We start from the raw sequence: 20,431 nt of genomic DNA, 5'->3' as shown, positions 1-20,431 counted from the left end.
GGTCTGGCCTTCCTAGGAAAAGCCAGGAACAAGTCCCACAAGTCCTGAGGGCCCTTCATATTCCAGGCGAGGACACAGAGGTTTTGGCACCCCAAACCACTGCTCCACTCCTCCCCTGCTCCCCTATTCTGTGTGATCCAGAACTGAAGCAGTCTGTGCTGTCTCCAGCCCTGTTTGAAGAGCTTGTTAAAAAATATGGTTTCTCACAAAGTATTGAATCAGCAATTTGAAAGATAAGGTAGCAGAAAATACCTAATTAGAACAGCAAAAAAAAAAAAAAAAAACAAAAAACAAAAAAAAAAAAACAGAATAAAAAAGAAAAAGAAAAATGAGGGTAGTTTAAGGGGCCTCTGAGACAACATCAAGCATACAAATATTCGTATAATGGAGTGCCAGCAGGACCAGAGAAATAGGAAGGAATTGAAAACTTATTTGAAAAAATAATGACAGAAATCTTCCCTCACCTGGTCAAGGAAATAGACATACAAGTTTAGGAAGTGCAGAGAGTCCCAGACAAGATGAACCCAAAGAGGCCCACACTGAAACACATGATAATTAAATGCAGAAGGTTAAAGACAAAGAGAGAATCTTAAAAGCAGCAAGAGAAAAACAGTTAGTTACCTATAAAGGAACTTCCATAGACTGTCAGCTGATTTCTCAACAGGAACTTTGCTGGCCAGAAGGAACTGGCAAGATATATTCAAAGTGATGAAAAACAAAGCCCTACCACCAAAAATCACTCTAACCAGCAAGGCTATCATTTAGAATCGAAGGAGAAATAAAGAGCTTCCAAGACAAGAAAAAGCTAAAGGAGTTCATCAACACCAAACCAATATTACAAGAAATGTTAAAGGGTCTTCTTTAATGAGAAGACGAAAGGAATATAAAAAATATGAATAATAAAATGGCAATAACTACATATCTATCAACAATTACTTTAAATGCAAATGAATTAAGTGCTCCAATCAAAAGACATAGGATGGTTGAATGGATAAGAAAACAAGATGCTTCCATATGCTATCTGCAAGAGAGTCACTTCACGTCAAAAAGAGACATGCACAGACTAAAAATAAAGGGATGGAAAAAGGTATTTCATGAAAATGGTAACAAAACAAAAAAAGCTGGAGTAGCAATACTTACTATCAGACAAAATAGACTTTAAAACAAAGGCTACAAGGAGAGAAAAAGAAGGACCCAGCAATTAAGCTTTGGATATTTATCTGAAGAAACCCAAAACGTGAAATTGAAAAGACATATATATTCATATATTTATTGCAGCATTATTTACATTAGCCAAGATATGGAAGCAAACTAAGTATCCATCAATAGAGGAATAGATAAAGAAGAAGTGGTACATATATACAATGAAATATGACTCAACCATGAAAAAATAATGAAATCTTGCCATCTGCAGCATGGATAGAGCTAGAGGGTGTTGTGCTGAGTGAAATAAGTGAAACAGAGAAAGACAAATGCAATATTATTTCACTTAGTTGTGAAATCTAATAAACAAAATAAATGAACAAGCAGAACTGAGACAGCCTCATAGACACAGAGAACATTTTGGTAGTTGGCAGATTGGAGGGGAGTGGGGGGGATGGATGAAAAGGTGAAGGAATTAAGAAATACAAATTGGTAATTATAGAATAGTCATGGGATGTAAAGTACAGCATAGGGAACATAGTCAATAATATTGTAATAACTATGCGGGGTGTGTACTAGATTTATTGGGGTGATCACTTCATAAGTTGCATAAATAAATGTCTAATCACTAGGATGTACACCTGAAACTAATATAACATTGTATAGCAACTGTAATTGAATAAATTTTTAAAAGAAAATAATTTACACACACACACACACATGCACACACACACACACACACACACACACACACACATATATGTAAAGAAAAGGTAAGAAAAAAATATATATTGATCTTCTCAGACTCCATGCAAGATGTGTTGTTTCCGGACTTCTCTCCCTAAGCAAACTGAATTCTCGGGGGACAGAATTAATATCTTTCAGAGCTTCATGTCCCTACTGGGCTCACCACAGTACTGCCCACCAAAAAGGCTCAGAAAATATGAAGGAACCACCTGTCCACTTCTCAAACCTTTCTCAGGTTTTGACAAGCCCAAATGGAACCCATGGGCAGAAAAGTCTGAGACCAGAAGTAGCTTGGCAAGGATGCCTTACCTGTCTCTTCATTCCCCCAAACCTTCCCCTCTCCATTTCACCAGACCCCAATTTCTCAAAAGAGCAATTGCCCTCCCAGCCCGAACATTCTGCCACTCTGCTCACTGGTTCGAGGTCCTCCTGAATCACCAGAATGGTTGAATTCAGCACCACCACCAGCAGCTTCTCTGTCAGAGGCACTAGAGGAAAGACAGACATACATGAGGCAGGGCGGGGGGGGGAGGTGTCAGTCTCCTCCCTCCCCCTTTGTTGCGCTTGGGCCTCAGCCCTTGCCAGGCTCCCACAGCTGAGCACACAAGTCTGCCTCACTGGCCATGCTGTTCTGCTCACCCTCTGCGATCTCAACCTTTAGAAATGCCAGCACTGCTCTTTGTCTGTGTGAATTCCTTCTGCTGACTCAGTCTCCTTTCTGTTCTCAGCACAGCTCCTACATAGAGTCTATCCCATCTCCTGACTGACGCCTTCTCTGCATTCCTGTTGCCCATCGCCATGCTCACATTTAAGTAACTTATCACATATTATCCTGTATCCTGTTGCTGTGTGAACAGTCTCTTCTTCCCTACTTGACAGTGAGCTCCTCAGAACAGGGACCATGTCTTATTTATGTGTGTATTTTCTGTGCCTCGTTCTGTGTTAGGCACACAGCAAAGTTTTGATGGACACTTGATTAGAATTAAACCTACACTATGTTTTCTCAATAAAAATGCCTAAAGGTAGGAATTAATGTTAACGACATTTTTGTTTTTATAATCCTCACCCAAGGATAGGTTGTTTTTTATTTTAGAGAAAGAGGTGGGGGGGGGGAGAGGAAGAGAGATAAACATCAATGTGAGAGAGAAACATTGATCAGTCACCTTCCATATGCTCCCGATCAGGGAACATACCACCCACCTAGGTATGTGCCCTCACCGGAAACGAACCCACAGTCTTGTGGTATATAGGATGACACTCCATCTAACTGAGCCACCCAGCCAAGGCACCTCCATTTTTCAAATGAGGAAATAGAGGTACAGACTAAAAGTAATCTGTCCCAGTTTGCACAGCTAATAAGAGTCAAAACCAGGATTTGAACCCATTGAGTTTATATTGAGTTTAAAACTGTGCTTTTGACTACCCCACATGGGAGTGTCTGCCCCAGAAAGAAGATTTCCTGAGCAAGAAGATCTCTAGGACCAGGCTCAGTTCGTACTCACATTCCTGGAACACGTCTGTGAATGCTTGAAGGGCAGATTCTATCTTGGCTGGCTCAGTGGACTCCATGGCCGATAGTATTAGGGATACCATCTGATCCTGGTATAACTTGGCTATCAGAGGGCACGAATACATGGGAGTCAGGGGTATGCTTAAGTGGGAGGTGGTGTGCAGAAGAAAATCATGCTCACAGCAAACCACTGATGCCATGAGCTGGGTAAATTCGGGTCTATTACGTTGGAGAAAAAAGGAGGAAGAAAGAGAGCCAGTGTTTGCCCAGCATTACCATGATCCCAGCATGGGGCAGATGCTTTTCCTGAGCTAGGCCTGTCCCTCCCCTGCCCCACCATGTGCTCTCCCATTAGGTCAGAACCTCTTTCGTGACCATCAGTGCTTTAATCACATTATCACCTTTCTGAGCTCAGGATCACCAAAGGAGAAAGGGGAGCCAACCCCAGGGGAAGGGAGTGGTAACCAAAGGGATAGGGAGGGGAGAATGCCTATGCCCTTTGAGATTCATTGAATTTCAGGCAAACTTTACATGGATACTTTGCATCTTGTCTGAAGGACAGAAGCCCATCTTGGGAACCTAGCGCCCCAAGGAGTACAAAGTCTTGAGTACCCAGGGACACATACCTGGGGCTGGGCAAATGTGTTAACTTACCCAGGATGTAGAAAGCCGTCAGGGCGAGGCTGCAGTTCTCCACAGAGTGAGGATCTGATGGGTTGACTTTTGCACTCAGCTGTGGGGAGACCAAGGCCATCAGACCCGGGAACACTGAAAAATCAGGGGCTCTGGGCATGGATGGAGAAACTGAGGTATGCAGCCAGAATAAGTGTGGCACTTGCCCGTAAGGAGAATGTGAAAATAGAACCCAGGAACACACCTACACAGCCCCAAAGGAAAAAAGATGTGGCCAGCAAATACATGGAAGGTAACACCTTTTTGCAAAGTGTTCAATTGTCCTCTTCCTACTCTAGGCTGCAACACAGAAGGCCTGCCATTTCCCACAGGCATAATGGGTCGGTTTGGACTCTCTGCCCTTAACCAGTTTACAGGGAGCAACAATGGCCTCCGCCCCAAGAAACACACAGAAATGTATGCAATTTACCTCTTAGAGAATATCCACTCTGTGACCAGAATCCAGGCAGTGAAGCCTGAGGTGTGTGCAGTTACTGTCACCATGAGAAAAACCCAGGGCCGAGTGGAGGTTGTGACCTGGGCTGGGGTAACCATCACCTCCACAGAAGAGGGGAAGACCAAGCCCGGGATACTTCCAGCCTCCAGCACTCACCTGCTGGAACAGCACGCCTATGATGTTTTCCAGCTGGGATTCCAAGTTTATACCTCCGCAGCCGCTGAGCGCCAGAGCATTCACCAGTTGGCAGATACACTGTGTGTGTAAGAACAGAGTCAGCCACTCAGCCAGCCCTTGCCACAGCCTCAAGGGGAAGCCTCTGTCCTCAGGTCTCCTCTCAGAGAGGGCCCAATATCATAGTTCACACTGCCCTCTTGGATCTTTTCAGGAAGACCCGAGAGGCTAGTTTTTCAATAGCCAAGTACTGCCATGAGCTGCTCCTCCACCTCACCCAAGTAACCTCATTATTCCACGGTAAATTTTAGAGCAACTCAGCATTGCAGGTGTTGGCTGACTTGAAAGAAGTAGGACAAAGAAATCATGGCCAGGGAGAAACCAAGTTGGCGGCATAGGTAAACACCTATATTGCTGCCTTGCACAACAATTTCAAAACTACAACTGGACGACAGAGCGGACATAGTCCAGAACCAACAGAAAGCTGGCTGAGTGGAAATTTTACAACTAGAAGGAAAGAGAAAAGGACACTGAGACTCAGAGGAGCTGTGGAGGACAGAGGTACAGAGACCTGCGAGCAGAAAGGGGGCGGGGGTGGCTTAATAAGTGGCTGGCTGACTTGCAGCATGCAGAAAGGGCAGGCAGCAAGCACGCAGCTAGCTTTCTCGTTCAAGAGGGAAACAAAACCTCCCAACTGCACTGAACTCCAGTTCCAGGTGAGACTTTTGGGTAACCAGACTCATTTGGGGAGAAACTGGACTGTCTGGCAGCGGGCGAAACTCGAGAGGAGCCTTCTCTCAGAGGTGCGTGCAGCCATTGCTGCAAGACACTGAGACACAAGGGCCCCTTAGGGCAGGGCTGATGAAAAACTAAGGCTGTCTGCTCAGCCCTGAGACTCCGCCCCATCCAAGCTGAGCACAGAAGCTCTCCCAGTGGAGACACAGCTGATCCTCACAGCCAATTGGCCTGGAGGTCAATTCCTCCCAGTGACACCAACAACAACAGTCAAGACTTAACTACAACAAGACTGCACACACAGCCCACAAAGGGGCACACCAAGAATTTCCGCCTCAGGTAACTGGGGAGGCTGAGCCACTAGTCCCTGCTAGGACACCTAGCACACAAACCCATTCCATCAACTCAGGGAAGCAGCTAAATTGTGGAGACAAAGAGGCAGGTCACAAATGAAGGAAATGGAGGAAAGCAAATGACTGGATATAGAGTGCAAAACCACGGTTATAAGGTTTTTCAAGAATTTCCTAGAAAAGGCCTATAAATTTAACGAGACCCTCGAGGATATGAAAAAGGATCAACTAGAAATTAAGCATACAGTGACTGAAATAAAAAATATTATAGAGACCTAAAACCAGACTAGAGGATCGCAAGAATCAAGTCAAAGATTTGGAATACAAAGAAGCAAAAAACACTCCTCCAGAAAAGCAGAAAGAAAAAAGAATCCAAAAATATGAAGATAGTGTAAGGAGCCTCTGGGACAACTTCATGCGTACCAACATCAGAATTATGGGGGTCCCAGAAGAAGAGAGAGAGCAAGATACTGAAAACCTATTTGAAGAAATAGTGAAGGAAAACTTCCCCCACCTGGTGAAAGAAATAGACTTACAAGTCCAGGAAGCACACAGAACCCCAAACAAAAGGAATCCAAAGAGGACCAACCAAGACACATCATAATTAAAATGCCAAGAGCAAAAGACAAAGAGAGAATATTAAAAGCAGCAAGAGAAAAACAGTTAGTTACCTACAAGGGAGCACACATACGATTGTCAGCTGATTTCTCAACAGAAACTATGCAGGCCAGACGGGAATGACAAGAAATATTCAAAGTGATGAATAGCAAAAAACTACAACCAAGATTACTCTACCCAGCAAAGCTATCATTCAGAATTGAAGGTCAGATAAAGAGCTTCACAGATCAGAAAAAGCTAAAGGAGTTCATCACCAACAAACCAGAATTATATGAAATGCTGAAAGGTATTCTTTAAGAAGAGAAAGAAGAAGAAAAAGGTAAAGATAAAAATTAAGAACAACAAATACATATCTATCAACAAGTGAATCTAAAAACCAAGGGAATAAAAAATCTGATGAACAGTATTAACTGGTGAATATAATAGAATCAGGGGCATAGAAAGGAAGTGGACTGACAATTTTCTAGGGAAAAGGGGAGTGGGGGTTGCGGGAAGAGACTGGACAAAAAGCGTACACTTATGAATGAAGACGGGGGGAGAGGTAAGGGGGCAGAGGGTGGGGTAGGAACCTGGTGGAGGGGAGCTATGGGGGGAAAAAGAGAAACTATTATAATAATCTGAAAAATAAAGATTTATTAATTTTTTTAAAAAAGGGATCATGGCCAAAGAAAGAACTGGTTCTATTGTTCTGTCTTGCACAATTTGGAAAACCACACTTAAAATCCTAAATATCTAGTGGATTGTATTGTTTTATGGGTTTTTCTTCTCACTTGTGTGAGAGGCTACAAATTGCCTCGGTTTTCACATGTGTAAGCAGTCCATTTTGTTTTTTTAAAAGACAGCTTTATTGATGTCTAATTGTATATAATAAAAGGGTAATAGGCACATCAACCGAACAGCAGAAGGACTGGTCACTATGACGTGCTCAACACAGGAGCTGCTCCCTGGTGGTCAGTGCGCTCTCACAGGGGAAGCGCCGCTCATCCAGAAGCATGGTGAGCACAGTGGTACTGCAGGCAGCCCTAAGGATGTCCGACTGCTGGCTTAGGCCAGCAGGGAACAGCCCTAAACTGGCAGTAGGACAACCCCCAAGGGCTCCTGGACTGCAAGAGGGCGCAGGCGGGGCTCAGGGACCCCGTACCCCCCCAGTCCCTCCCCAACCCGTCCTCCTCTCATGCTGAGTGCATGAATCTTGTTCACTGGGCTTCTAGTTGATATATAATATACTGCACATATTTTAAGTATACTATTTAATAAATGTAAACACCCTTGAAACCATCTCCACAATTAAGATAATAAGCATATCCATCACCCCCAAAACTTTCCTCTTATCTCTTTGTAACCCCTCTTGCCCTCCCCTCGGAACAACGTTCCTTTCCCCAGGCAACCACTGATCTGCATTCTGTCACTACAAATCTCTCACTTAATTTTTTAAAAACTGCCAAACTGTTTTCCAAAATGGTTGTGCCAATTTACAGATGTATAGTGGCATCTCAATGTAATTTTAAATTTTACTAAATGATTTTTATCAACTTTTCCAGTGCTAATTTGATATCCCCATATTTATTCAAATATTTTGCCTATTTTTAAAGTATTTTAAAATTCATTTTAGATAGGTTGGAGGTGGCGGAGAATGAGAGGGGGACAGAGAGAGAGAGAGAGAGAGAGAGAGAGAGAGAGAGAGAGATTGATCAGGAACAAAACAAGGAAGTCCACTCTCACCATTAAGTGTGGTTTTCCAAATTGTGCAAGACAGATCAATAGAACCAGAGAGAGAGAGAGAGAGAGAGAGAGAGAGAGAGAGAGAGAGAGAGAGAGAGAGATTTTCAGGAACAAAACAAGGAAGTCCACTCTCACCATTCTTACTCAACATACTGCTAGAAATCCTAAGCAGAGCAATATGGCAAGAGAATGAAATAAAAGACATTCAAATATGGAAGGAAGAAATAAAACTATAACTTTTTGCAGATGACATTTTTCTGTATAAAGAAAACACTAGAGACTCCACCAAAAATAAAACAAACAAACAAACAAAAAAAACTACCCACAACTATTAGGAACAATAAACAAATACAGTAGAGTTTCAGGTTACAAAAATCTATGTGCAAATATCCATTGCCTTCCTGTATACTAACAACAAAAATTCAGAAAAAGAAATAAAAAAACAATTCCTTCTGCAATTGCAATCAAAAGAATAAAATACCTAGGAATAAACGTAACAGAGAATGTGGAAGACCTATATACTGAAAATCACAAAGCATCATTAAAAGACATTCAAAAAGACACAATAAAATAGAAAAATATTCCATGTTCATGGATTGGAAGAATCAACATAGTTTAAATGGCCATATTACCCAAAGCAATATGCAGATTCCAATGTCATTTTTTAAAGAAATAGAATGAGAAGTCATCAGATTTGTATGGAACCACAAAGGACCCCAAATAGCAAAGGCAATACTGAGAAAAAAGAACAAAGTTGGAGGTATCACGCTACCTGACTTCAAATTATACTAGAGCTATGACCTCCAGAACAGCATGGTACTGGCAGAGAAACTGACACACAGATCAATGGAACAGAATAGAGAGCCAGGCTATAAAACCACATGCATATGGACAGGTAATTTTTGAGAAAGGAGCCAGAAAGACACAGCAGAGTAAAGATAGTCTCTTCAATAAATGGTGCTGGGAAAACTGGAAAGCCACATGGAAATGAATGAAAGTGGATTACAGTTTGTCCCCACGTACAAAAATTAATTCAACATGGATCAAAGGGGTGGGGAGAGAAGAGGGAACTAATATATGGTGACACGAGATCTGACTTTGGGTAGTTAGCACATGGAGCAATATGCATATCTTGTAATACTGAAACTCACACCTGAAAACTGTATGTTCATGCTGACCAATGTCACTCCAATAAATTTAATTTTAAAGAAATCATTTTTTCTTTTTCACTGGTTTTGAGAAATTTGATTGTGACATGATTTGGAGTAGTTTTTTTTTATTTCAGATGTACACCTGAAACTAATATAACATTGTATAGCAACTGTAATTGAATAAATTTTTTAAAGAAAATAATTTACACACACGCACACACACAGGCACACACACACATATAGGTAAAGAAAAGGTAAGAAAAAAATATATATTGATCTTCTCAGACTCCATGCAAGATGTGTTGTTTCAGGACTTCTCTCCCTAAGCAAACTGAATTCTTGGGGGACAGAATTAATATCTTTCAGAGCTTCATGTCCCTACTGGGCTCACCACAGTACTGCCCACCAAAAAGGCTCAGAAAATATGAAGGAACCACCTGTCCACTTCTCAAACCTTTCTCAGGTTTACACAAGCCCAAATGTAACCCATGGGCAGAAAAGTCTGAGACCAGAAGTAGCTTGGCAAGGATGCCTTATCTGTCTCTTCATTCCCCCAAACCTTCCCCTCTCCATTTTACCAGACCCCAATTTCTCAAAACAGCAATTGCCCTCCCAGCCCGAACATTCTGCCATTCTGCTCACTGGTTCGAGGTCCTCCTGAATCACCAGAATGGTTGAATTCAGCACCAGGAGCAGCAGCTTCTCTGTCAGAGGCACTAGAGGAAAGACAGACATACATGAGGCAGGGCGGGGGGGAGGTGTCCGTCTCCTCCCTCCCCCTTTGTTGCGCTTGGGCCTCAGCCCTTGCCAGGCTCCCACAGCTGAGCACACAAGTCTGCCTCACTGGCCATGCTGTTCTGCTCACCCTCTGCGATCTCAACCTTTAGAAATGCCAGCACTGCTCTTTGTCTGTGTGAATTCCTTCTGCTGACTCAGTCTCCTTTCTGTTCTCAGCACAGCTCCTACATAGAGTCTATCCCATCTCCTGACTGACGCCTTCTCTGCATTCCTGTTGCCCATCGCCATGCTCACATTTAAGTAACTTATCACATATTATCCTGTATCCTGTTGCTGTGTGAACAGTCTCTTCTTCCCAACTTGACAGTGAGCTCCTCAGAACAGGGACCATGTCTTATTTATGTGTGTATTTTCTGTGCCTCGTTCTGTGTTAGGCACACAGCAAAGTTTTGATGGACACTTGATTAGAATTAAACCTACACTATGTTTTCTCAATAAAAATGCCTAAAGGTAGGAATTAATGTTAACGACATTTTTGTTTTTTATAATCCTCACCCAAGGATAGGTTGTTTTTTATTTTAGAGAAAGAGGGGGGGGGGGAGAGAGGAAGAGAGATAAACATCAATGTGAGAGAGAAACATTGATCAGTCACCTTCCATATGCTCCCGATCAGGGAACATACCACCCACCTAGGTATGTGCCCTCACCGGAAACGAACCCACAGTCTTGTGGTATATAGGATGACACTCCATCTAACTGAGCCACCCAGCCAAGGCACCTCCATTTTTCAAATGAGGAAATAGAGGTACAGACTAAAAGTAATCTGTCCCAGTTTGCACAGCTAATAAGAGTCAAAACCAGGATTTGAACCCATTGAGTTTATATTGAGTTTAAAACTGTGCTTTTGACTACCCCACATGGGAGTGTCTGCCCCAGAAAGAAGATTTCCTGAGCAAGAAGATCTCTAGGACCAGGCTCAGTTCGTACTCACATTCCTGGAACACGTCTGTGAATGCTTGAAGGGCAGATTCTATCTTGGCTGGCTCAGTGGACTCCATGGCCGATAGTATTAGGGATACCATCTGATCCTGGTATAACTTGGCTATCAGAGGGCACGAATACATGGGAGTCAGGGGTATGCTTAAGTGGGAGGTGGTGTGCAGAAGAAAATCATGCTCACAGCAAACCACTGATGCCATGAGCTGGGTAAATTAGGGTCTATTACGTTGGAGAAAAAAGGAGGAAGAAAGAGAGCCAGTGTTTGCCCAGCATTACCATGATCCCAGCATGGGGCAGATGCTTTTCCTGAGCTAGGCCTGTCCCTCCCCTGCCCCACCATGTGCTCTCCCATTAGGTCAGAACCTCTTTCGTGACCATCAGTGCTTTAATCACGTTATCACCTTTCTGAGCTCCGGATCACCAAAGGAGAAAGGGGAGCCAACCCCAGGGGAAGGGAGTGGTAACAAAAGGGATAGGGAGGGGAGAATGCCTATGCCCTTTGAGATTCATTGAATTTCAGGCAAACTTTACATGGATACTTTGCATCTTGTCTGAAGGACAGAAGCCCATCTTGGGAACCTAGCGCCCCAAGGAGTACAAAGTCTTGAGTACCCAGGGACACATACCTGGGGCTGGGCAAATGTGTTAACTTACCCAGGATGTAGAAAGCCGTCAGGACGAGGCTGCAGTTCTCCACAGAGTGAGGATCTGATGGGTTGACTTTTGCACTCAGCTGTGGGGAGACCAAGGCCATCAGACCCGGGAACACTGAAAAATCAGGGGCTCTGGGCATGGATGGAGAAACTGAGGTATGCAGCTAGAATAAGTGTGGCACTTGCCCGTAAGGAGAATGTGAAAATAGAACCCAGGAACACACCTACACAGCCCCAAAGAAAAGAAGATGTGGCCAGCAAATACATGGAAGGTAACACCTTTTTGCAAAATGTTCAATTGTCCTCTTCCTACTCTAGGCTGCAACACAGAAGGCCTGCCATTTCCCACAGGCATAATGGGTCGGTTTGGACTCTCTGCCCTTAACCAGTTTACAGGGAGCAACAATGGCCTCCGCCCCAAGAAACACACAGAAATGTATGCAATTTACCTCTTAGAGAATATCCACTCTGTGACCAGAATCCAGGCAGTGAAGCCTGAGGTGTGTGCAGTTACTGTCACCATGAGAAAAACCCAGGGCCGAGTGGAGGTTGTGACCTGGGCTGGGGTAACCATCACCTCCACAGAAGAGGGGAAGACCAAGCCCGGGATACTTCCAGCCTCCAGCACTCACCTGCTGGAACAGCATGCCTATGATGTTTTCCAGCTGGGATTCCAAGTTTATACCTCCGCAGCCGCTGAGCGCCAGAGCATTCACCAGTTGGCAGATACACTGTGTGTGTAAGGACAGAGTCAGCCACTCAGCCAGCCCTTGCCACAGCCTCAAGGGGAAGCCTCTGTCCTCAGGTCTCCTCTCAGAGAGGGCCCAATGTCATAGTTCACACTGCCCTCTTGGATCTTTTCAGGAAGACCCGAGAGGCTAGTTTTTCCATAGCCAGGTACTGCCATGAGCTGCTCCTCCACCTCACCCAAGTAACCTCATTATTCCACGGTAACTTTTAGAGCAACTCAGCATTGCAGGTGTTGGCTGACTGTAAAGAAGTAGGACAAAGAAATCATGGCCAGGGAGAAACCAAGTTGGCGGCATAGGTAAACACCTATATTGCTGCCTTGCACAACAATTTCAAAACTACAACTGGACGACAGAGCGGACATAGTCCAGAACCAACAGAAAGCTGGCTGAGTGGAAATTTTACAACTAGAAGGAAAGAGAAAAGGACACTGAGACTCAGAGGAGCTGTGGAGGACAGAGGTACAGAGACCTGCGAGCAGAAAGGGGGCGGGGGTGGCTTAATAAGTGGCTGGCTGACTTGCAGCATGCAGAAAGGGCAGGCAGCAAGCACGCAGCTAGCTTTCTCGTTCAAGAGGGAAACAAAACCTCCCAACTTCACTGAACTCTAGTTCCAGGTGAGACTTTTGGGTAACCAGACTCATTTGGGGAGAAACTGGACTGTCTGGCAGCGGGCGAAACTCGAGATGAGCCTTCTCTCAGAGGTGCGTGCAGCCATTGCTGCAAGACACTGAGACACAAGGGCCCCTTAGGGCAGGGCTGATGAAAAACTAAGGCTGTCTGCTCAGCCCTGAGACTCCGCCCCATCCAAGCTGAGCACAGAAGCTCTCCCAGTGGAGACACAGCTGATCCTCACAGCCAATTGGCCTGGAGGTCAACTCCCCGCAGTGATACTAACAATAATCTAGTCTTAAGTACAACAAGACTGCACACACAGCCCACAAAGGGGCACACCAAGAATGTCCGCCTCAGGTAACTGGGGAGGCTGAGCCACTAGTCCCTGCTAGGACACCTAGCACACAAACCCATTCCATCAACTCAGGGAAGCAGCTCAATTGTGGAGACAAAGAGGCAGGTCACAAATGAAGGAAATGGAGGAAAGCAAATGACTGGATATAGAGTGCAAAACCACGGTTATAAGGTTTTTCAAGAATTTCCTAGAAAAGGCCGATAAATTTAATGAGACCCTCGAGGATATGAAAAAGGATCAACTAGAAATTAAGCATACAGTGACTGAAATAAAAAATATTATAGAGACCTAAAACCAGACTAGAGGATCGCAAGAATCAAGTCAAAGATTTGGAATACAAAGAAGCAAAAAACACTCCTCCAGAAAAGCAGAAAGATAAAAGAATCCAAAAATATGAAGATAGTGTAAGGAGCCTCTGGGACAACTTCATGCGTACCAACATCAGAATTATGGGGGTCCCAGAAGAAGAGAGAGAGCAAGATACTGAAAACCCACTTGAAGAAATAGTGAAGGAAAACTTCCCCCACCTGGTGAAAGAAATAGACTTACAAGTCCAGGAAGCACACAGAACCCCAAACAAAAGGAACCCAAAGAGGACCAACCAAGACACATCATAATTAAAATGCCAAGAGCAAAAGACAAAGAGAGAATATTAAAAGCAGCAAGAGAAAAACAGTTAGTTACCTACAAGGGAGCATACATACGATTGTCAGCTGATTTCTCAACAGAAACTATGCAGGCCAGACGGGAATGACAAGAAATATTCAAAGTGATGAATAGCAAAAAACTACAACCAAGATTACTCTACCCAGCAAAGCTATCATTCAGAATTGAAGGTCAGATAAAGAGCTTCACAGATCAGAAAAAGCTAAAGGAGTTCATCACCAACAAACCAGAATTATATGAAATGCTGAAAGGTATTCTTTAAGAAGAGAAAGAAGAAGAAAAAGGTAAAGATAAAAATTAAGAACAACAAATACATATCTATCAACAAGTGAATCTAAAAACCATGGGAATAAAAAATCTGATGAACAGTATTAACTGGTGAATATAATAGAATCAGGGGCATAGAAAGGAAGTGGACTGACAATTTTCTAGGGAAAAGGGGAGTGGGGGTTGCGGGAAGAGACTGGACAAAAAGCGTACACCTATGAATGAAGACGGGGGGAGAGGTAAGGGGGCAGAGGGTGGGGTAGGAACCTGGTGGAGGGGAGCTATGGGGGGAAAAAGAGAAACTATTATAATAATCTGAAAAATAAAGATTTATTAATTTTTTTAAAAAAGGAATCATGGCCAAAGAAAGAACTGGTTCTATTGTTCTGTCTTGCACAATTTGGAAAACCACACTTAAAATCCTAGATATCTAGTGGATTGTATTGTTTTATGGGTTTTTCTTCTCACTTGTGTGAGTGGCTACAAATTGCCTCAGTTTTCACATGTGTAAGCAGTCCATTTTGTTTTTTTAAAAGACAGCTTTATTGATGTCTAATTGTATATAATAAAAGGGTAATAGGCACATCAACCGAACAGCAGAAGGACTGGTCACTATGACGTGCTCAACACAGGAGCTGCTCCCTGGTGGTCAGTGCGCTCCCACAGGGGAAGCGCCGCTCATCCAGAAGCATGGTGAGCACAGTGGTAGTGCAGGCAGCCCTAAGGATGTCCGACTGCTGGCTTAGGCCAGCAGGGAACAGCCCTAAACTGGCAGTAGGACAACCCCCAAGGGCTCCTGGACTGCAAGAGGGTGCAGGCGGGGCTCAGGGACCCCGTACTCCCCAGTCCCTCCCCCACCCGTCCTCCTCTCCTGCTGAGTGCATGAATCTTGTTCACTGGGCTTCTAGTTGATATATAATATACTGCACATATTTTAAGTATACTATTTAATAAATGTAAACACCCTTGAAACCATCTCCACAATTAAGATAATAAGCATATCCATCACCCCCAAAACTTTCCTCTTATCTCTTTGTAACCCCTCTTGCCCTCCCCTCGGAACAACGTTCCTTTCCCCAGGCAACCACTGATCTGCATTCTGTCACTACAAATCTCTCACTTAATTTTTTAAAAACTGCCAAACTGTTTTCCAAAATGGTTGTGCCAATTTACAGATGTATAGTGGCATCTCAATGTAATTTTAAATTTTTCTAAATGATTTTTATCAACTTTTCCAGTGCTAATTTGATATCCCCATATTTATTCAAATATTTTCCCAATTTTTAAAATATTTTAAAATTCATTTTAGATAGGTTGGAGGTGGGGGAGAAGGAGAGGGGGACAGAGAGAGAGAGAGAGAGAGAGAGAGAGAGAGAGAGAGAGAGATTGATCAGGAACAAAACAAGGAAGTCCACTCTCACCATTCTTACTCAACATAGTGCTAGAAATCCTAAGCAGAGCAATATGGCAATGGAATGAAATAAAAGACATTCAAATATGAAAGGAGGAAATAAAACTATAACTTTTTGCAGATGACATTTTTCTGTATAAAGAAAACACTAGAGACTCCACCAAAAATAAAACAAACAAACAAAAAAAAAACACACGCACAACTATTAGGAACAATAAACAAATACAGTAGAGTTTCAGGTTACAAAAATCTATGTGCAAATATCCATTGCCTTCCTGTATACTAACAACAAAAATTCAGAAAAAGAAATAAAAAAACAATTCCTTCTGCAATTGCAATCAAAAGAATAAAATACCTAGGAATAAACGTAACAGAGAATGTGGAAGACCTATATACTGAAAATCACAAAGCATTATTAAAAGACATTCAAAAAGACACAATAAAATGGAAAAATATTCCATGTTCATGGATTGGAAGAATCAACATAGTTTAAATGGCCATATTACCCAAAGCAATATACAGATTCCAATGTCATTTTTTAAAGAAATAGAATGAGAAGTCATCAGATTTGTATGGAACCACAAAGGACCCCAAATAGCAAAGGCAATACTGAGAAAAAAGAACAAAGTTGGAGGTATCACGCTACCTGACTTCAAATTATACTACAGAGCTATGACCTCCAGAACAGCATGGTACTGGCAGAGAAACTGACACACAGATCAATGGAACAGAATAGAGAGCCAGGCTATAAAACCACATGCATATGGACAGGTAATTTTTGAGAAAGGAGCCAGAAAGACACAACAGAGTAAAGATAGTCTCTTCAATAAATGGTGCTGGGAAAACTGGAAAGCCACATGGAAATGAATGAAAGTGGATTACAGTTTGTCCCCACGTACAAAAATTAATTCAACATGGATCAAAGGGGTGGGGAGAGAAGAGGGAACTAATATATGGTGACACGAGATCTGACTTTGGGTAGTTAGCACATGGAGCAATATGCAGATCTTGTAATACTGAAACTCACACCTGAAAACTGTATGTTCATGCTGACCAATGTCACTCCAATAAATTTAATTTTAAAGAAACCATTTTTTCTTTTTCACTGGTTTTGAGAAATTTGATTTTGACATGATTTGGAGTAGGTTTTTTATTTCAGATGTACACCTGAAACTAATATAACATTGTATAGCAACTGTAATTGAATAAATTTTTTAAAGAAAATAATTTACACACACACACACACACACACACACACACACACACACACACACACACACACACATATGTAAAGAAAAGGTAAGGAAAAAATATATATTGATCTTCTCAGACTCCATGCAAGATGTGTTGTTTCAGGACTTCTCTCCCTAAGCAAACTGAATTCTCGGGGGACAGAATTAATATCTTTCAGAGCTTCATGTCCCTACTGGGCTCACCACAGTACTGCCCACCAAAAAGGCTCAGAAAATATGAAGGAACCACCTGTCCACTTCTCAAACCTTTCTCAGGTTTTGACAAGCCCAAATGGAACCCATGGGCAGAAAAGTCTGAGACCAGAAGTAGCTTGGCAAGGATGCCTTACCTGTCTCTTCATTCCCCCAAACCTTCCCCTCTCCATTTTACCAGACCCCAATTTCTCAAAACAGCAATTGCCCTCCCAGCCCGAACATTCTGCCATTCTGCTCACTGGTTCGAGGTCCTCCTGAATCACCAGAATGGTTGAATTCAGCACCACGAGCAGCAGCTTCTCTGTCAGAGGCACTAGAGGAAAGACAGACATACATGAGGCAGGGCGGGGGGGAGGTGTCCGTCTCCTCCCTCCCCCTTTGTTGCGCTTGGGCCTCAGCCCTTGCCAGGCTCCCACAGCTGAGCACACAAGTCTGCCTCACTGGCCATGCTGTTCTGCTCACCCTCTGCGATCTCAACCTTTAGAAATGCCAGCACTGCTCTTTGTCTGTGTGAATTCCTTCTGCTGACTCAGTCTCCTTTCTGTTCTCAGCACAGCTCCTACATAGAGTCTATCCCATCTCCTGACTGACGCCTTCTCTGCATTCCTGCTGCCCATCGCCATGCTCACATTTAAGTAACTTATCACATACTATCCTGTATCCTGTTGCTGTGTGAACAGTCTCTTCTTCCCTACTTGACAGTGAGCTCCTCAGAACAGGGACCATGTCTTATTTATGTGTGTATTTTCTGTGCCTCGTTCTGTGTTAGGCACACAGCAAAGTTTTGATGGACACTTGATTAGAATTAAACCTACACTATGTTTTCTCAATAAAAATGCCTAAAGGTAGGAATTAATGTTAACGACATTTTTGTTTTTTATAATCCTCACCCAAGGATAGGTTGTTTTTTATTTTAGAGAAAGAGGGGGGGGGGGGAGAGGAAGAGAGATAAACATCAATGTGAGAGAGAAACATTGATCAGTCACCTTCCATATGCTCCCGATCAGGGAACATACCACCCACCTAGGTATGTGCCCTCACCGGAAACGAACCCACAGTCTTGTGGTATATAGGATGACACTCCATCTAACTGAGCCACCCAGCCAAGGCACCTCCATTTTTCAAATGAGGAAATAGAGGTACAGACTAAAAGTAATCTGTCCCAGTTTGCACAGCTAATAAGAGTCAAAACCAGGATTTGAACCCATTGAGTTTATATTGAGTTTAAAACTGTGCTTTTGACTACCCCACATGGGAGTGTCTGCCCCAGAAAGAAGATTTCCTGAGCAAGAAGATCTCTAGGACCAGGCTCAGTTCGTACTCACATTCCTGGAACACGTCTGTGAATGCCTGAAGGGCAGATTCTATCTTGGCTGGCTCAGTGGACTCCATGGCCGATAGTATTAGGGATACCATCTGATCCTGGTATAACTTGGCTATCAGAGGGCACGAATACATGGGAGTCAGGGGTATGTTTAAGTGGGAGGTGGTGTGCAGAAGAAAATCATGCTCACAGCAAACCACTGATGCCATGAGCTGGGTAAATTCGGGTCTATTACGTTGGAGAAAAAAGGAGGAAGAAAGAGAGCCAGTGTTTGCCCAGCATTACCATGATCCCAGCATGGGGCAGATGCTTTTCCTGAGCTAGGCCTGTCCCTCCCCTGCCCCACCATGTGCTCTCCCATTAGGTCAGAACCTCTTTCGTGACCATCAGTGCTTTAATCACATTATCACCTTTCTGAGCTCAGGATCACCAAAGGAGAAAGGGGAGCCAACCCCAGGGGAAGGGAGTGGTAACCAAAGGGATAGGGAGGGGAGAATGCCTATGCCCTTTGACATTCATTGAATTTCAGGCAAACTTTACATGGATACTTTGCATCTTGTCTGAAGGACAGAAGCCCATCTTGGGAACCTAGCGCCCCAAGGAGTACAAAGTCTTGAGTACCCAGGGACACATACCTGGGGCTGGGCAAATGTGTTAACTTACCCAGGATGTAGAAAGCCGTCAGGGCGAGGCTGCAGTTCTCCACAGAGTGAGGATCTGATGGGTTGACTTTTGCACTCAGCTGTGGGGAGACCAAGGCCATCAGACCCGGGAACACTGAAAAATCAGGGGCTCTGGGCATGGATGGAGAAACTGAGGTATGCAGCCAGAATAAGTGTGGCACTTGCCCGTAAGGAGAATGTGAAAATAGAACCCAGGAACACACCTACATAGCCCCAAAGTTGGAGGTATTACGCTACCTGACTTCAAATTATACTACAGAGCTATGACCTCCAGAACAGCATGGTACTGGCAGAGAAACAGACACACAGATCAATGGAACAGAATAGAGAGCCAGGCTATAAAACCACATGCATATGGACAGGTAATATTTGAGAAAGGAGCCAGAAAGACACAACAGAGTAAAGATAGTCTCTTCAATAAATGGTGCTGGGAAAACTGGAAAGCCACATGGAAATGAATGAAAGTGGATTACAATTTGTCCCCACGTACAAAATTTAATTCAACATGGATCAAAGGGGGTGGGGAGAGAAGAGGGAACTAATATATGGTGACACGAGATCTGACTTTGGGTAGTTAGCACATGGAGCAATATGCAGATCTTGTAATACTGAAACTCACACCTGAAAACTGTATGTTCATGCTGACCAATGTCACTCCAAGAAATTTAATTTTAAAGAAATCATTTTTTCTTTTTTACTGGTTTTGAGAAATTTGATTGTGACATGATTTGGAGCAGTTTTTTTTATTTCTTATGTTGGGTTCATTGAGTGTGTTGGATTTGTAGGTTTACACTTCAGATTTAAAAATTTTTCAACCACTATTTCTTCAAATACATTTTCTGTCTTTCCATTTATGAGGGGACTCGAATTGCACGTAAATTAGGCTGCTTCAAGTCGTTGCATGCCTCACTGATGCTTTCTTTTTTAAATTTATGTTGTATAGATTTCAGAGAGAAAAGGAGAGGGAGAGGGAGGTAGAAACATCAATGATGAGAGAGAATCATTGATGGGCTGCCTCCTGCAATCCCCCCCCCCCCCCCCCGGGGATCAAGCCTGCAACCTGCGCATATGCCCTGACCCGGAATCAAACTGTGACATCCTGGCTCATAAGTCAATGCTCAACCACTTAGCCACTCTGGCCAGGCTGATGCTTTCTCCTGTGTTTATTTTTTCTGTTTCATTGTGTGTAATTTCTATTGCTATGTTCAATTAACCAGTTTTTTCTTTTGCAATGTCTGATCTGT

General features: G+C 43.3%; 1 protein-coding gene across 1 annotated transcript in view; it reads right to left on the bottom strand.

The window, feature by feature from the left end:
• LOC307101114 (maestro heat-like repeat-containing protein family member 7) overlaps window positions 1–19,267 on the bottom strand; it is a gene marked incomplete at both ends in the record, with an annotated part of 50,184 nt that extends 30,917 nt beyond the window's left edge. The window contains 8 exons of the mRNA XM_079773808.1: window positions 2,305–2,378; window positions 4,055–4,133; window positions 4,686–4,784; window positions 9,922–9,995; window positions 11,671–11,749; window positions 12,302–12,400; window positions 17,420–17,493; window positions 19,168–19,267. Of these exons, the coding sequence (XP_079629934.1) occupies window positions 2,305–2,378; window positions 4,055–4,133; window positions 4,686–4,784; window positions 9,922–9,995; window positions 11,671–11,749; window positions 12,302–12,400; window positions 17,420–17,493; window positions 19,168–19,267 (678 nt within the window). The remainder of the gene's footprint in view (window positions 1–2,304; window positions 2,379–4,054; window positions 4,134–4,685; window positions 4,785–9,921; window positions 9,996–11,670; window positions 11,750–12,301; window positions 12,401–17,419; window positions 17,494–19,167) is intronic.
• Between the last annotated feature and the right edge of the window lie 1,164 nt (window positions 19,268–20,431).

The sequence above is a fragment of the Cnephaeus nilssonii genome, assembly GCF_951640355.1.
Source record: "Cnephaeus nilssonii genome assembly, chromosome: 6".
NCBI classification, from domain to species: domain Eukaryota; kingdom Metazoa; phylum Chordata; class Mammalia; order Chiroptera; family Vespertilionidae; genus Cnephaeus; species Cnephaeus nilssonii.
The sequence above is the reverse complement of the archived record's forward strand: the minus strand, read 5'-3'. Positions and strand labels throughout refer to the sequence as shown.